Source organism: Ochotona curzoniae, unplaced genomic scaffold (assembly GCF_017591425.1).
Source record: "Ochotona curzoniae isolate NIBS_2020 unplaced genomic scaffold, NIBS_Ocur_1.0 scaffold_3890, whole genome shotgun sequence".
Taxonomy (NCBI): domain Eukaryota; kingdom Metazoa; phylum Chordata; class Mammalia; order Lagomorpha; family Ochotonidae; genus Ochotona; species Ochotona curzoniae.
Window position 1 is genome coordinate 25434151 of NW_024467115.1, and position 18915 is coordinate 25453065.

The 18915-nt window shown below is 38.8% G+C and overlaps 1 protein-coding gene across 2 annotated transcripts in view; it reads right to left on the minus strand.

Moving 5' to 3' along the window:
- Nucleotides 1-758: 758 nt before the first annotated feature.
- The window catches only part of SHPRH (SNF2 histone linker PHD RING helicase), an 83182-nt gene continuing 65025 nt past the window's right edge, over nucleotides 759-18915 (minus strand). For both annotated transcript variants that reach the window (XM_040965522.1, XM_040965523.1), the window contains exons 26-30: nucleotides 9747-9839; nucleotides 9116-9202; nucleotides 8259-8437; nucleotides 4446-4526; nucleotides 759-2628 (exon numbers count right to left, since the gene is read on the minus strand). In XM_040965522.1, coding sequence (XP_040821456.1) covers nucleotides 2532-2628; nucleotides 4446-4526; nucleotides 8259-8437; nucleotides 9116-9202; nucleotides 9747-9839 — 537 coding nt within the window. In that variant the 3' untranslated portion in view covers nucleotides 759-2531. The remainder of the gene's footprint in view (nucleotides 2629-4445; nucleotides 4527-8258; nucleotides 8438-9115; nucleotides 9203-9746; nucleotides 9840-18915) is intronic.

The following is an 18915-nucleotide window of genomic DNA, read 5'->3' on the forward strand; positions in this document are numbered from 1 at the left end:
CAAGCAGAGACTTCCACACGTCTCCCACAAGGTGATGGGCATGCGTTTGTGGAGCTTTGACTGCTGTCTCCCAGTGTCTACATGATCAAGAAGCTGGAATCAGACAGAAGCGGGCAGAGGACAAAACACTGCAGAAGCGGATGGGGCTCTCTGTTCCTGAACCAACCAGTGCTATTTGTAAAGTATGAGTAATGATACACTCTTATAAGATTCTAAATTTGTTGATATTCAGGTGTTTTGATAAGGACCAGTTTCTAAAACTAAGCACATGGTCCATTCTTTTGAAATCACACAGTGAGAGAAGTTCAAACTACAATAACCATTGTAAAGCCACCTGCAGGCTATGTAGTCAGATTTACATAATGTACACTGTGCCTATACTTATATTTAAAAACCCAGATTTTTTTACAGTCATTCAAGACAATAATTTGCCAGGTCTACACACACTGAAGCTCCAAAGATCAGGGGTATTCTAAGGATCAAGGCTCTCTCATTATTATCTTTCTGATTTATCAGTGTAGCTCTTATGTAAGGACAACTATTTATAAGCAGAGTGCACTTTCAGAGAATATAACAAGAGCAAGGAAATTTAAAAGTCCTTTTATTTGCAGACAGAAAGATGTGAGGATTAGGTTTATATTTGTTTTGAACAATTGGAAGAATTGTCGTAAGTTTTTTGAATAGTGGTATATAAAATATAAGAATAATACTAGCAATTTTGAGATCTTTTGTTGAAAAACACAACTTTTTACTATGGCTCAGAGATTAAATCCACAATTTTAATTTGCACTAAAATATTTATTTCACTGAAGATAATTTACAGACATAAATAACAGGTTTTCTGGAAGACTGATAAGGAGATATATATATATATATATATACACACACATATAATTTTTTTTAGCAAAATTGAAGCATATCAAATCATTTTCCCTAAAACATAGTGCAAAAGGAAATCCTATGAGACAAGCAACAAGCAACACCGAGCCTCATTTCTACATTAGAACCACGGCCGTTCTGGCTTTCAGCAGGATGCAGTTTTCAGTGGAAGAACATGAGATTCGGAGTCAGGAAGCGCAGACTCCACGGATTATTTGCTACATGTCAGAGAGAGTTAATCCTTCTGAACCTGAGCTGTCTATCCTCAAAGCAGGAGTGTTAAGTCACTTTCATTAGACTGCTGCGATCATTAAACACACAAATACACAGGAACTCTCTTCAGAATATGTAGAGAGCTACAAAAATAATTTTAATTTCATTTAAAAGAATTGATGCGTATCTTCCTTCAAGTGAAGATTAAGCACCAAAAATGTGTGTATGTTTTCCTCAGTAGAATTGTGTCATTTTACAAACCTGGGGTAATAAAATGCACCTTAGCTAAGCACCAAAGAGCCTCTTGGAAGCACGAGATCCAGGGGGATGTTTCTATTACAGTTACCTGGGAGCCAGGGAGGAGCTAACGAGTCCTGAGGGTCATTAGAAAATCTGAAGGCTCAAAGGGGAAACAGGAGCGTTTGTGGTGCAGCACATGGCCAGGACACTGCGCGCTACACCTTGGCCAGTGACTGCAAAGTCCCTCACTTCTTCACAGAAGAGGAAACATCCGGTTTTATCACTTGCAGTTATTTGCTTACAAGAACATGGTTCTCAACAAAACATTAGCATGAAGGGAAAAGTGGCAAAACCGCAAACTGTGGCCAGTGTACACATCAACTGCTAGGAGATCTAGTTACAGAAGAACACGGGAAAATAATCCAAGAACTTACGAGAATAATAATAGAAAGAAATCTTGCAACATTTCCATGTTTATGATACAACTAAAAATCATAAAATGACTGTATTTACAGAGTGTATTCAATCTTTATATAAAAATGTAAGAGAAAGAGGTTAGAGAATGTCAAGGTAAATGGCAATAACTGAGATGCTACAGTTAACTGCTTACATTCACACCACTGAACAGAGAATAGAAATATGAAAGATTTTCAGTGCTGGATTTTAGTAGCAAGATGGAAAGAAAAAAAACTGCCTACCATTAACTTATCAATGAGTTACACTACTGTAAAGTTGCTATGCATCAAATAATAGCCTAAATGCATTCAGATAACTAGATTTTAATTTCATCAATTACTTTAACTATCACCAACAAGATACTGGTAGAGAAACTGAAGGCTACTGGGAGATGTTGGTGGAATATAATAAGTCATATAAAACTAGACTCACTTCCCATTTCCTCTTTTCAAACTCTTTATCACTGATTTTATCAAAAGGAAATCTCTGAATTCCCTGGTTTTATCAGATATAGAACTCTCTGGGGCAAAAATAAAATTTATTAGGAATGTAAAATAAATCTTTACAGCCCTCTGAGACAGTATTTGAGAAGGACTCCATTGGTGCCTGACCAGTGCTCGGCCAACACAGACACACACACACAGGAGTGTCTGCGGACCCATGTCGCACCTGCTTACGTCACTGGGCTCTGCAGCCCCGGAAGCGCAGCAGCACGTGGAGCTCTGACGATGAATCCGAGCGGATCACTCATGCTCTTCCGTCTCTTTGGTGAACAGGTCTGCGAGGTCGGCGACAGTCAGGACCGAGGCCTCCGAGTTCTTCCCGGCCGAGTTTGTGTGACTGCAGTTTTCCGGGTGAGCACAACAGGAAAAGCCCCAGGAACCAATGGTTAGATTTACAACAATAAAAACAAGACAGATACTTGCTAAGTGTCTATACTAGGTCATAGGAAACTTTCCCAAGAAAGTAGGTGACCTGGCATTTTTATGTCTTCTCAAAATTAGTGAAAACTTCCAAATATAATTTTGAGGCTTTGGCATAAAATAAATTTTTCCCTGCATAATTAAAACAAAAAAGTACAAAGAATTAAAACTAACACTGCTGCTATTTATCACCTTATTGCCTTCTAACAATCTAGAGTTAATTTATTTCATGAGAATGTCTACAGTTCTTGTAATTGGTATTTTATTTAAGCAATTTGCATAAAAATCATTTAAGTCTGTTACACACAGAACAAAAATGTCTTCAAAACTTGGGCACAAGCCACCTATGGGGAAAAAAATTCTGGTTTCAAATTGCCTCTCTGATACTGAGTGTATTCAGGAACAATTCCTTCTAGAGCAGAAGTGCCTTCTTTGGCTATCTTGCAGTTCCCTCTGTTTCACAAGGATGTACTAAGACACTGACTTAATGTCTTCAAAATGACTTAAAAAAAAATAGGCACTGGGCCCGGCGCGGTGGCGCAAGTGGTTAAGGTCCTCTTCTTGCACGCCCGGGATCCCATATGGGCACCGGTTCTAATCCTGGCAGCCCCGCTTCCCTTCCAGCTCCCTGCCTGTGGCCCGGGAAAGCAGTCGAGGACGGCCCAAAGCTTTGGGAACCTGCACCTGCGTGGGAGACCCGGAAGAGGCTCCTGGCTTTGGATCGGCATAGTATCGGCCCGTTGTGCTCACTTGGGGAGTGAATCGTTGGACGGAAGATCTTCCTCTCTGTCTCTTCTCTCTGTATATCCGCCTTTCCAATGAAAAAATAATAAAAATAAATCTTTAAAAAAAAATAGGCACTGGGCCTAGCATGCTGGCCTAGTGGCTAAATTCTTGCCTCGCATGTGCTGGGATCCCACTTGGACGCTGGTTTGTATCCCGGCAGCTCCACTTCCCATCCAGCTCCCTGCTTGTGGCCTGGGAAAGCAATGGAGGATGGCCCAAAGCCTTGGGACCCTGCGCCCACATGGGAGACCCAGAATCTCCTGGTTCCTGGCTTTGAATCAACTCAGCTCCAGCCATTGCGGCCAATTAGGAAGTGAATCATCAAAGGCCTTCCTCTCTGTCTCTCCTCCTCTGTGTATCTGACTTTCCATCAAAAATAAAATAAATCTTTAAAAAACAACAACAACAAAAAAGCCCGCAAAACAAAACAAAACAAATCCCTAGGCATTAATAATAGGAAATTTTGATTCCAAAGGCATATTTTAAAAATCAAGACTATTTTGCTTCCTCTGCTTCTGTGCAGCCTTTGGAATGACACTGCGCATTGATCAGCTGACTTGTCAGGTTCAGGAATTCCTATGTGCAAGTGACTACTAACACTCAAGGCACATAAAGCTGATACGAGGCTAGTGTTATATATACCAGAGGATTCTAGGTTGGGCATAAAGATATATTTCACTTAAAAGTAATGCAATGTAGTAAAGAAATGTATGATGGATATAATAAGTTAATATAAAAATATCAAGTTAACTGAAGTCTAATAGAAAATACAGAGTATTAATTTGGAAACACTGAATAGGTCAAATTTCATAATTTGATTTCAAGCAGTATTTGTGTTGACTTCTTTCGTTGACATTTATGTAAACAAGTTCCAAAGTGGGCACAAGCTTAAAGAGGAAATCACCCCCACCCACGCTGCCCAGATAACAAGAGCAGACCATGACCGACCTCCGCTCAGCAGTTTTCAGCATCGCCTGCATTCTTTCTTCAATTGTGGCTTTAATTAAGAATCTGTGTACAATAGTAGGCCTGGAAGTGACAATTGTAAGTTAGAAACAGCTTGAAATATACAGTCCATTCTGACTTCACATGCTGCAGCCACACTGAGTTGGTGCCCACTTGTGGCAGATTTCAAGGGGCTAGGGTTGGTCCGTGGGGAATAAAACGAACTGTCTCATTTTCTATGACTTATGAGGGGAGACAGACAGCAAAACAAAAGGATGTAAAAAAGGCTTAAGGTACAGATAATGCCATGAGGAAACCGACAGGAAGTTCAAACTGAGTGCCCTGAGTGCCGCCAGGAAGGAGAGGGAGTGGCAGGGCCCTGGGGGAGCACCCCGACACGCTGAACCAGGCAGAGGGTGAGAGGCTGCCGGCATGGCAAGGGCTAGTCCTTGCAGGGGCCTTGCAGGACAGAACCAGGAGTTCCTGGCCTTTTTTCTAGTGATAATGGGAATCCCTCAGGTTTTATGTGTATCTTGGTTTATATCTCCCTGAACTTTGGTGAGGCCTCTGGTTGATGCGTACAGTGCACTGTCCTGTTGGTATGGCTATGAAGTCTTGCTGTCATCAAAGCACTACTGACAGTGTACACTGTATTATGCTTGGCCCCAGGAGTCAGTAGATTCAGATCATCTTTTGGAGGCAGAGCTGACAAGACTTTTGAAATGTCAGGTGTGAAAATAGAAATATAGAAGAATTTGGACTTATGACCAAACATAATACATACCTATGGTGATGACACACTGTGAGTGGCGAAACTCAGGGCAGGTGTGGGTGCACTAGGAAAACTGTTCCATCTATGTCAATTAAACTTGAAACATGAATCTTTAGGCAGTTATCTGATGGGGGAGATCCAGTCCATGAGTCACATGCAAGGACAGAAGGGGTGGATGCAGCTGGCCTGGCAGCTACTTGAGCATGTGGGGCTGGGGAAATCCATTTCAGTTAGCCGTGGTCCCAAGGCCCCTTCAGCCCTGGAACTGGAACGAAGCCATTTAGGGAGAGGTACAGGGTAGTGTCAAGCTCTGCAGCCTCACTTCAGTGGTACAGTGAGGCCAACAACCCAATCAAAAAAGCTGACGGTGAAAGGCTGACATGGAGGCGCTGGTAGAATGTAGGGGAGTACCTTCTATTACTTTAAAATATGAATAATGATGACATACTCATATTGTAATGTATTACAAGATGACAGTTCTTAAGAATATGAGAGGCAGTGGGACCTGGGACAAACGACCCGGGCTATGCCAGCAGAAGCTAGGAAGCAGAGTAAAGTCTCCTGTGTGGGAAAAGGGGCCAAAGCACTTAGACATCACAAACTTACATGTAAAATAAGCCTGTTCTACCCTGTAGTCTTGCCCGGCTTAGATGAAGGCTGCTTTATCCATCAAAGACCATGGCGTGATCCACGACCCTCCCACACCCTACACTTTCAGTCTGCTCACAGATGGCAGTGTTCTCCTCCAGATCTACTGCGAACCTGAGCATGCCTCATCACGTGCGATGCTGCTACCTGCAGCTCCTTCCGAGGAGATTGCTATGGCTCTACTAGTTTGTGTTTTTGCTCTCCCATGCTCTCCTTCCCCCACTGGCCTCAATACGGCAGTCAAAATTACTGTCAAAACTTAAGACTATGTCACTTCTCTGTTCAAAGATTCCCAGTAGGGAACAGTCTCAGGGTGAAAACCATTGCTTTCTGGACCCAGCACAATCTCCCTCCTTCCAAAGCCCACGGACTTCATTTTTTACTTCTCTTCCCTTGGTCACCTTCCCGTGGTAACTCGGGCAACTCATGACTAACTTTCTCATGTCCGTCGAGTCTTTGCTCAGACGTTACCTTCTCAGCGCATTCCCTTCCAGTCACCTGCACGCTTCAATCTCCCTTACCCGGTTGTGCTTTTCCAGCTCCGGATATGGTACATATTTTGCTTATTATGTTTAATGGTTACCATCTGTCTACCAATCTCCTTATACCTAGAATGTAGGATCCATGAGGGCACCCCACATGCCTAGAGCAATGCCAGCACTCTGAAGATGGGGAAAAAAATCTACTGAATGAAGTTATGTGGGCACTGACACAAACAGTCTTTTCAAGCTGATAATGGAAAGACGAGACACTCATTCTCTTTGCTTTGTATATAGGGCACAGTTATTAGAGAGGAGAATGGTAATTCAGAAACCTAATACATACAGTTTCCTCAGAAAGCAAAAAGAAATTAGTGTACTAGGAAGCACAGTCTGCATTTTCAGAAAATGAAAGGCAATCTGCATTTTCAGAAAAAAAGGTCAATGTTTAAAATGAAATAAAACTAACAGAAAAATGAGACACACTGCACTTTAAATGACTCCTGGAGGTACATTAGAACAAGCTGCATTTGTCAGTTTTATTTTGCATTTGTTGAGGCTCTGCTTGAGCAACATGTTATTTTTCTTTAAAATTAAAGTTCTTAATTTGCTCTCCCAGCTACTGCTTACAGAGAAGTTCCATTTCTGTGTACGGCACAGCAGGCCTCATTTTCTGCTGCTATTTTTCTTATACTTTAATCTCCACAATTCCAAACTTCTCAACACCTTTCTGATTTTGAATACACAATGCTCCTTGGCTATATGGACACCCTTTACTAGTCAGTCCAATGTTAAAATAATTATTTCTTTAAGATTCAATCCAAATTCTATTACAATATTTTAAATTCTATATCATGGCATTCTGGTAGGAAAGGATTATGCTTGAATTAATTTCCATCCCAAGTATTTTGCATAATGCCTGAAATATAGTTGGTGCTCAATAAATATTTATTTGATGAGTACTTAGTACAGATGTGTTTTTTTCTTTCTTCCTTTCAAAAATATTCAGGGTATCCAGCATCCAAGTGGCAGTATTTCCTGGTGACTTTCTGAAAGATATTTGATTAAAGACAGTGTATACCGTACAATAGTTACTAGTTGGCTTGGTTGGTTATTAAACTACATCTATTTACTTAGTGAAGCTAACTCAGGGTAATGTCATTTCCCAGAGGTAAGAAGTTAAAAAGAGGATCCATTTGTTTTCAATGACATGTATCTTTCCAGTACAGGCTAACTGAGACAATGAAAAGTCAATTCTTGTCAAAGTATGATGATGCTTCTATGTGCAAGTTCTTCTAGGTATTGCTTTCAAAACAAGGCAATCACTTCTTTTGTGCAGGATGGAAAACACAATTCTGGAATTTAAGGGTTTAAGGGTTTGCTGCGTGGAGGAGGGGCAGCAGGAACGCTCATCCTTGTTCATGGCAGAGTAATGTTTAAAAATTTAATGAGTAAGGATTCAGATTGATCATCACTAATCTGGAAATCCAAAAACAAACAAACAAACAAAACCCAGCATGCTTCAAAATGTGCAGCTGAGTGTGGACATGACATTGCAAGTGCAAAGTTCCACCCTGACCTCATGGGATAGGCTGCAGCTAAAACACACTCAAAATATACTGTCAAATTATTTTGCGGTTATAATGTATAAGATATTTGTGAAACATAAATGAGTTTTGTCACTTTCTGTTTAGATTTGGATCCCAACCCTGAGATATTATATTATACATATGCAAATATTCCAAAGTTAAAAAAACTCTGAAATCCACAACACTTCTGGCCCCAAGCATTTCAGGTAAAGAATACTCATCCTGTAATAAAAAACAAATCGGTTGTGATGAACACAAATGAAGAGTTTAAATGTTGATCTGGCATCTCAAACCCGAAGCAAAGTTACTAATGCTCCTTAGTTCTTACTTTGTCTGTCCAATTCGGTGCACCCGCCCTATGGCCTGAAGCTCGTGGGCAGGGTTCAGTATGGGCTCCACCAAGAGAACATGCGTGGCTTCAATGATGGTTAATCCATTAGAGCCTGTGTGCAGGGGCAGCAGCAAAATATTGATTTGGGGATCACGTTTAAATGCTGAAAGGTTCTCCTAAAAAAGAGAAGTATATTTTAGTTTTAGCTGGTTCAGTTCAAAGTAAGAGCAACACTGTCACGGCTCATGTTAAAGGTGACAGATGGTGTCTAGTCAACGCAAAACACAACTGTGGAAAGCAGATGTCAAACAAAGAATTTTAGGGAATATAAACTTACTAGACTTTAGTTTTAATGAAGTAGCATATGAATGCTCTTGTTCTTTATATTATATATAAGATGCATATGATTTATTCAAATTGTGTCATGAGTTCAGAGGGAAAAGAGGGAGAAAGAATAAATATACTAAGAATGTGAAATAAGAGATATGACTATGTAAAACTTTCTGCTGATATTTTGCATATGTACCTTTTTAGGGTGTCTATCTGTTACTATACTATGCCTTTTGGAGGACAATTCTGGTAAAATCTAGTTCTGCAGTTCTGTCTGATACGGTCTCTTTAGAGCCTAACCCCAAGGATGTGCGGCCTCACACCAAAGGCCAAAGGGCGTTATCACAGGCAAAGTTCTTCTGCTAAAGAGCCAAGAAATGTGCTCAGTATGGGCATAAATGAAAAGATCAAAAATACTTAATTTGTTTTTAAGTGATAATTTCATAATTAATCAAGAAAGATTCAACTAATGTGGCTGATGTGACAGATGACAACAGGAAAATAGAAGCAAAATACTGACATACCTGAAATGTTTTAACACGACCGATCTGTGCAAATTCCATGTTATTGTCAGTGAGGGCTTTAGAAATAATATCTAATACATCTTGCCACTAAAACACACAAAACAGTAAAAAACAATTATACATAATTTTTATCTACAGAAGAATTGAAAGCATGCTTTATACCTAAGTAAATATAAGCAAAACAAAATTCTTAAATGAAGCAGCATCAACATTATTTAGCTCCATCTTGAAATAACAGTGGGTTTTGTTTTGCACTAAATGCTTGCTGAAAGGAGAAAAAATTGTCTTTGAAAACTGAGTTATGGTAAACAACAGACAATAAATGATGGTACACTTACACAGCGCTTTTGGTCTAAAAAATAATTTGAGAAATTACTCTTCAAGGTTGTAGATTCAAATTTTGAATTATTAAAATAAAAAAATAACCAAAATGAACATAAAATCATAAGTACAGGAATTATCTTAAAGTCTCATCACATTTGTTTCAACATAATTTTATGGGTATAGAAAAATGATCCTAAAACCTGTAACAGTAGTTCTACTACAGTAGGCATTACATCTCAGTTCTCAGATATAAACTGCTGAGAGACAGCTAGTCTGGGTAAACGCTGAACGGGGGTGCCGAGCTCACCGTGGAGAAGACCAGCGCTTTGGCCCCTGGATCCCTAAGCTGTATTTTCATCAGAGTTCTCACCACAGCTTCCACCTTTGTAGAATGGCTACCCTTTGAATATAAAGAAAACACACATTACTACCAAATAAAATTGAGTTAAGAATGGGAAAAAAGGGGCGATAACATAAAATATTTGTATTATCAAAACTATATGTAAACCCAAATCAAATTACCCATGGAAAAGTAGTACATAACAGAGACTCACAGATATATTAATTTTGAAAATTATGTAGCTGCATTCTAAAGTTATTTAAAGACAGTTAGCTTTTATTAGTTAAAGATGTTTGATTTCAAAACACTCTTAATCCAATCTCAGATATATCGGACACTGTGGGATTAGCTGTTAAGAATTCAATAATTCAAAACTTTAATGTAAGCAAACAGCAAAGGATCCAATGCATGAAGAATACTCTGGTGCAGCAGAATTAGGAAGGACGCAGCTACAAATGATGGTTACTTATATCAAGGCAAAGTCACACACACTAAAGACCCAGAAGGAGTAAGATACATGTAAGATACATTCATACGACCTCTGGATTATTCTATGCAACCCGAAACCCTTGAATCTCACAGATTGATGAACAGAATCCTCCTTATGTTACATGGATTGCAGTGTCTTCTGTATTTGTTTTTCCCATTAACTGGTACTGGCATCATGAAGAATGATGATAGCTGTTACTAATATATGGTTCTGCACTTGGGTGTGGGAGGGGAGTAAGCTAATAATCAAAAAGGAGGGCATGGCGGCGTGGCCTAGCGGCTAAAGTCTTTGCCTTGAACGTGCCAGGATCCCATATGGGCAACAGTTCTAATTCCAGCAGTCCAGCTTCCCATCCAGCTCCCTGCTTGTGGCATGGGAAAGCAGTCAAGGACAGCCCAAAGCTTTGGGACCCTGTACCTGTGTGAGAGACCTGGAGGAGGTTCCTGGCTCCTGGCCTCGAATCAGCACAGCACTGGCCGTTGTGCTCACTTGGGGAGTGACTCATTGGATGGAAGATATTTCTTGTCTCTCCTCCTCTCTGTATATATCTGACTTTGCAATAAAAATAAAATAAATCTTTAAAAAAAATCAAAAAGGAGTTATTTTTTGTATCTCCTGTAACCATCTTCAGAAAAGTATAAAAATGAAAAACAGAGAAATAAGAAAATGAAGAAAACACAGCATGCAGTTTTTAGCCTTTACTCATCTGGAGTATTCTGGGGGATGGTGTGGCATGCAAAAAACGGGCAAAATCTAGTTTAGTTGCCAATTGTGTAACTTACTATGTCTCTAGGTTCTAACCTCCATAAGCCTTCATTTCCTCATATATCACACAGGATAGCTGTTATCTACTGCCAAATGGGATTGTGTCAATGTAAAGAGAAACCAGTAACTTATTTTTCTGAGACAAATATGAGCATCATTAAGTGACCTAGGTCATGCCGCCAATGGGTGATCTACTCAAGAGGAAGAAACAATATTTCACACCAACTTTAGCCCTCTTCTCAATCTTTCCCATAGGCTTCCACACAGAGAAACATTCAAAGGTGAAAACAAAAACAAAATAAAGAAGACAGCTATACTAAATTAAAAAGTTGGCAAGAAGAGCCTTGGGAAAAAAATCAAAATTTTTCACAGTAAAATTCTGAAGTTTCATTTATTTCTTAGGGCATACAGACTCTCAATTTTACCTGCAAGGTTAAAAAAAAATGACTAAAAGGCATTTCTCAAGTAAGAAGAAAGGGAGTTTACACAAAGTCACCTCCACGATTCATAAGGTACCATTTTAAAAACCAGGAAAGCCTTTGTAAGCAACATTCTAGGCTAACCTGCTTCTTCTCTAGGAAAAGATCAGAATACTTTAGCAAAATCTGGGTAGTCCAATGACAGTTCTCAATGATCTGATCCAAATGCTACTGCTTTGAGCCATTTGGTACCAGTGAGGTTAATCTTTACGAATGAAAGAACAACAAAGAAATTTAGAAATCAAAAGCTCTGTTTGGTACAGGCTATGAAAGTACTCTATACAAATCTGTGAAAAAATTAAAATGTCTATTTTCCATTAGCTTTGTGATGATTCCCTCTCACATGGGGAATGAAACAAATTTAGATACTCTTTATTTCAAAATAAGAAGTGGGGGAAAGTTTTTCTGCCATGGGCTATTTGGATATTTATGACATCATGCATAGGCCAAACACAATGATCAACTGTAACGTCAGCCTGCTATTAGGATTTCCGGATTTTGAGTTTTGCCTGTGGTTTACGGGCAGGGTCAGACCAAATGATTTTGCTGGTCTTTTATGACCCATGGGCCAGATGTCTCCTATCCATGTTAGTGATGGATGAAAAGTAACTATTAAAATGACAAAATGTTGAAAAAAGTGGGTGGCCCCACAAGTATCTCTGGGTTTGAGTATACTTATCATACACAGCACCTCTGAAACTAACCCAGCAAAAGCAATCTATGCTGGAACACAGCACAGGTGAAGGTACCTCCTCCCGAGGGCTCACAATGCGGACCTTTACTTTAGCATAAAAGTACTGCTTATAATTTAAGATGTTACACTAAAACCTCCTTACCACTCAAATCTACTTTAGCAAGAATTCAAAGTCTGCTGTTAAAATGAGAAGAAAACACTAGACTCAATAAACAAAGGGTTATACCGCTAATAAGGAAACACAGGAAGGCAGGATATACTGAAGCAGGAAAATGGAACAGAAATTAGATAAGCATATGGTTTCTGCCCAATTTCCAATCACAGATTTGGGGAATGTGTTGTTATTTTTGTTGGACAGTTACAGAGAATTGTTGGTGACAGCTTGAAGGAACTTTTAAAGTAATTTTGGCAGATTTCACATCAAACTAACCTCTAAAAATGCTGCAAATTTTAAACTATCAATAGCTATATTTGCTGTTTTTCTGCACATTTGCAAAAAGGTTCAACATTTTACCAATCTGAAGTCAAAGGAGGAGCTGAATTTTTATTTATTCTACATTTCCCTAAAGTGAGTCTAATTTGTTGGTCATTTAGAATTCATTTTCAGAACTCTATTAGTTGGATTTCTTCACATAAGCAGTGCTCAATTTGGGCTGTAAATATTTCCTTATCTTTCTGTCCAAAGTTTACATTTGTTAGATACAACAATTCAAGTCAAAGTGCTGTTAGTGTGTTTGTTATGCAGGGTAACTCACACAGGGATTGCACAGTAAGTATTCTGTGACTTGCTTTTTTTCTCCTATGATTTACTATTTTGATAAATCCTTCAGTGCTGGAGAAGCAGTCTTCAGAAGAGAGATGAGGGATTTTATTTGGAGAACATTTTCCTCAACTGATTGCCTTGCCTTGGTTCTATCTAATTCATTCCACAATCAGATAATGAAACATGAATACTACACACATCACAAATGATTTTATAAAAAAAATTAAGAGGCGGTGAGAAGGCTGAAGGAACAGTGGATACATCAACTTGATCATGATGAGAAATCAAAAGGTTCTGACTAAAGCTAGTATTTCAGAAGAAAAAATTAATGTGTTATTGAAGTAATATAGGTGACCCTACAATCCAAAATCAGAAATTGTACTCAAGTAAGACAAAGAAAAGGAATAGCGAGAACATTATTTTCCAAGTTGTGACACCCCATTTTGCTTGGAATTATTCACTTTTTTGCTTGTTAATAATTTCTACTAAAAAATACAAATTTTATTCCTTTTTCTTACAGGAAAAATAGGGTTCAAAAGGAATGAGCTAGATGCCTGTAATTCTGAAACGTTTAATTTAGTACTTCAATGAAGCACTGCGAATTTGTTTATTACAAAGTGTCCTCTGAATTGTCATTTACTTCTCCACCACAATTATACCTACATTACCTCTTACTGCCCAGGGTCAAACAGAAGCCTCATATGTTTCAGCTTTGTCGGAAGTGGGATAATAAATTTAAAATAGGCCATAGATGGTACTGGATTACTCTAGCAACCTTGTAAAGATACTACAAGAATCAAAAGTCTTAAGACTATATTTTTGATGATTTCATTTTAACTGAGAAACATTAAAATGGGCAAACTCATACATCTTTGCATTCTTTCAATCCTCATTAAAGAGAACTACGTTGTAAACAGCAATACGAAATACTGTCCTTGTATTTAGTGTTTGGTAACAGATATTTGATGTTAAACTTGCAAAGCTAGTGTACAGCACAGAGTCATCTCCTACTTTTGGTATCATGGACTTTTCTTTGTGAAGTTAAGGTAACTTCTTCAATGTACGTACGTTGTCTGTGATGGCTTCAAGCTGAGGGAGATTAGTGACTTGTTTTTCTATCTGCACATGTTCATCATGCTAAAAACCCACGCTACTAATGCAGTTATAAAGCTTGTGTGATTGGTCCCACAAAGCACATGCTTTGGGTAAGTTCTTTAACATATTAGCTGAATAAAGCTCAATGTAAACTTCACCCAGATTAAAAGATACCTTACAACTGTATAGTCACAAAAAAAAAAAAACCCAACAACAAAAATAACAAAAAAACTGCTCAAAGAGTTAAGACAAAAACTACAAAAAAATTCATTTTATTTGGACCCAAGGGTTCTTACATGTGTTACATGTGTAATACTGTTCAACTGCTGATCCAGCAACTCATCCAATTATTCACCCAAATGTGCATACTTGTAAGTGCCTGTTACATGGCAAGCCATTGCCATGTAATGGGATATGAATGAAACAAAATCCTCCTCTCAATATTTTAATGGAAATTATGTTCCTCATAGAAATAAGCTTTTCATAAAGACAAACTCGTAAAAAATATACACTGTTCAATTATTGCAAGCTATGGCTAATTTCAACATAAAGCTCACTGACAGTTTACAACTGCAGTTAAATAAAAAACTGGCCAGTGAAAGGGATTTGTTTTTTCATAATTATATTAAGTTTTGAGATAGTATAACAAAAAACATGTAACTGTACTCCCAATTTTACCAGTTATTATTCATGTATAACATGTCATATAAAATGCATTTTATTCCACATGAGGATATTTATTTTATTTCCAATGCTGACAGAGAAAGAGAGATCTTTCACTCACCAGCTCACTTCTCAAATGTCTGCATAGCTAGAACTGACCAGACCAAATACAGGAGCCCAGAGTGTCACCTAGGTTCCTCAAGTGGGTGACAGGGATCCAATTACTCGGGCCATTATCTGCTGCTTCCCACTTCGCATTTCCAGGAAGGCAGATTGGAAGTGGAACGGGTGGGACTCTACCCAGTCTTCTGACACAGAAAGTCAAGTCACCCAAGTGCTCAACATGCAGTGCCAAACTACTCATTATAAGATAATATTTAGATAAATATATTTAAATGGATTCACATGTAAATTGTATTTACCAAATTAGTTTATAGCAATGTTAAATCTTAGGATTTTATAACCGGTTTCTGCCAAGAAACTTGATGATACGTTGGAAGTCAAAAAATGTCAGAACTTATGACAAAGAATAGGATTCCATACACAGGATCCTAACTATGGTACTCCTAGTGTGAATGTAAAAATGCAATATATATTTTTTCTCTACAAAAATACTGAGAATTTATGGATGTAGGGCAAAAAAAAAAAATCTTTCTAAAGCAGGTCAGTTGATTGTCAGTCACTCAAGGGTTTGAGAAGATGAAACCAACAAGCATGTGTGCTGGGGTGAGGGAAGCTGTTTTGTTGTGCCTCTTTCTACGTAGTATATTTTCTCCTAGACAGAAACTTCTTATGACACAAGGATTTGTTCATTGTAAGGTCAGGGCATCTACTAACAAAAATGTTGTGTATGCAATTTAGCCAAACACAGGAGACAGAGCACAAGCCACGTGAGTTAATGTTCTGCCAGGAAGCCTACTTCACCATCCAGAATGCCAGGCAGTTGTCAGAACTTGCAAGGGGAATTTTGTTTACTTTGTGAAAAGTCCAGTAGGCTCCAAAGGTCATTTAGGAATACTCTCACACTGTTGTTACACACATTACTTTAACGTCAGTGAATCGACCCCCGGAAACAGCTGTGGTTCCAAGATTTTATTTCTATAGTTAAAGAATTCTTTACAATGTGCAATATTTATTTTTAAAAAGCAGTACGAAGGAAGAAAGTCTTATACTACTTCCTTTATGATCATCAAATCTCTTTTATCTGTAGATTAATTATGATTAATGGCTACTGTATAAATTATGTTATTTATGTCTCACATGAATGCTTATAAACATTTCAAATGAAGTAAATGCTTAACTGAGATTAAAAATTATGCATTTTCTATATTATTTATTAAGGATGGGTGGTAATCACCCACTAATGATAATGTAATATAAAAGAAAAATCTTATGTTTAGGAATAATTGGAACCAATAGCTGAAACTTCTGAAAAGAATATTGTAAGTAATTATATGGATTTATATTTTCTATATTTTAAAATACAATAGGGGAGTTTCAGAGTCAGAGTAACACAAAATCTGAAAATAAGCAGCTGGCTTCAAGGAGAAAGTGCTGGGGAGGGGTGTGAAGGCAATCAGATGACAGTAAGAAGGCAGATGTGGTAGACACTGGCGACAGAGAAGCTAATATGTAAACATAAAAATATAAGCAATTATTAAAGTATAAGCAATTATAATTTATAAGTCTAAAAATGAAGTATATTCTATAATCTTTTTTTATAAGATGTTTTAAGGAATGCACATATTCATCAGTACTCATGAAAGACAGGAAACGTAAGATCATAATAAACATTGTGTTCTAACAGAACAGCAATGTAACTGTCCTGACCACCCCTGAATCTAGGAAAGCTGCCACAGGCCAACAGGTGTTGGGGTTTGACGGCTCGATGACTCAGTTTCTTACAGGCTGTGCTGTTTACTGGTAGCTGTAACAACCACTTCCTCGACCTCACTGCATGAAGCCTGACACAGCAGCTCCCTGTCATGCTGGTTCCTTCTACGATCAATGCTGTCTATCTTCAGGATGGGCTGCCTCTTCTTAGCCACAAATGCCATCTGTGGCCCTTGAGATAACTATGGCCAGGGGACAAGACAAAAGAGAAGGGAAGGGCTAACAGATCATCTTTATTATTATTTTTCATGATACGATTTCACAAACACAGCAATTCCCCCCTCCACCCTCTCATCCTCCTCCACTGTATTCTCCCATATTATTACAATAGTACAGTCCTTGAGTCACAAATCCAACAATCTTCTATTTGCTGAATCACGGCACTGTGGCTATAGACAAAGGTAGATAGTCTAGTTCCTATTGTCAAGCTATATTTAAGTTTCATTGGCAGTCGTCCTTTTATTTAGGAGTAGAGATGCATAGTGCAAGCATTTTCCCATTAGGCTAGGTTCCAGTTCATCTATGAGAACATAAGTATATGCATGTTTATGTTTCTATCTATCTTGTATTTTGCATGGAGGTTACTTTATAAGAGAGAACATATAATATTTGTCCTTTGGGGATTTAAGCTAGTACTGTCACAATGGAAGTCAGTATGGAGCGTTTAAGACAACTGAAAATTGATCTAACAAATGACCCAGCTATCTCACTTCTGGGAATACACCCAAAGGAAGTGAAATCTGCATATGAAAAACTGCCCTCCAACCCTGTATTTATAGCAACACAATCCACATTAGTTAAGACATGGAAACAACCAAGATGCCCTTCAAAAAAAGGAATGGATAAAGAAACAATGATACATCTGTTCCATGGAATATTACTCAGCCATTAAAAAGAATAAAATTCTGCCATTTGTAACCAAATGGTCCCAACTCCGTAAGATGCATCATCTTTAAGGGAACAAGGGCAAATACATTAGTGGAAAGAGAGGAGCAGAAAGGGGAGCTGGGCAGGAGAGCAGTTCTTTGTGTGGTAGACATATCACTGAGTTCCTTCAACACTGATGAGCAGGCTGTACCACAGCTTACTGTTGCACCTGCTTCTGAAACACGCATGGCAAGGGCTCTGGACAGGGACCAGGGCTCAGGGCTCGCGAGATGACAGTCCTCCGCGCACTCGCTCTGCATGTTCCTCCTGTTTATTCACTCTCCCAATTTTTCCATTCCACTCCTGAACCTTTCACTGGTGCTGTGCGGAAGCAGTCCTCTAATGGCCAACAATCTGACCCACATTTTGTACCTCTCGTGAAAACACTGCTCTTCAATGTCCTGCTTAAGGTAGAACCTGGCTGTACTTCAAGCAGACTGCTTTCTCAACAGTCCTGCTGAGTGAACAAAGGTCATTCTTGCAAGCTCTTTGCAACTGAGCACTGGTATTTGCTTCAGCTCCCGGTAGAGGTTTCAGAGCATGACTTTACAGTTTTGTTAACATTTTCATTCTTTTCTAGCCTTTGTTATCCACTTTACCCTTTGTTATCATTCACTGAACACAACCCTTCTTTCTTTGAAGAATTCAATAGCTCCCAATCTGCTTTTTTTTTTTGACTCTATAACCCATTCAAAGAGTTCCTAAGTCATCAATGACCTCCATGTCAGTTCACACAGTAGTTGAGCCATTTTCAATACCTCGAGTACAACTGATAAACCACCCACTGACCTAAGCAGCTTTCCTGTTGGTGACATTCTGCTGCAGACTGTCTCTCATTTCTCCATTACAAGCTCCATTTCCTCTGTATTTTACTTTTTATAAAGTTATGAATTACAGGATTTGACTTGAAGCTTTACTCGCTACAATTCTTATGTTAAGTATTATCTCACAAGTTACTTTCAATTTTAGGTCTCTAGCTCCAAACACCAATACTTTTCTGGATGTCTCCAGCACCTGAAATGTAATGCCTTAAGTGGATTCTTCTATCATATAGTTATGTCAGTAATGATCTGTTTGACTTTCATGTCAGAACCCAGTCATTTATGAAATCTTCATGTTCCATCTTATGAATCAACATCCACTTCACCTCCACTACCATCAAAGTAATCAAGGTTACCAATACAACTGATGTCGCTTCCTGAACTGTTCTCTTCACACCTTTCTCTACTCTGGAGCTTCTTCAGGCTCTCCCACATGGGTGCAGGGTCCCAAGGCTTTGGACCATCCTCTACTGCTTTCCTAGGCCACAGGCAGGGAGCTGGACGGGAAGAGGGGCTGCCAGGAGACAAGCCAACACCCATATCGGA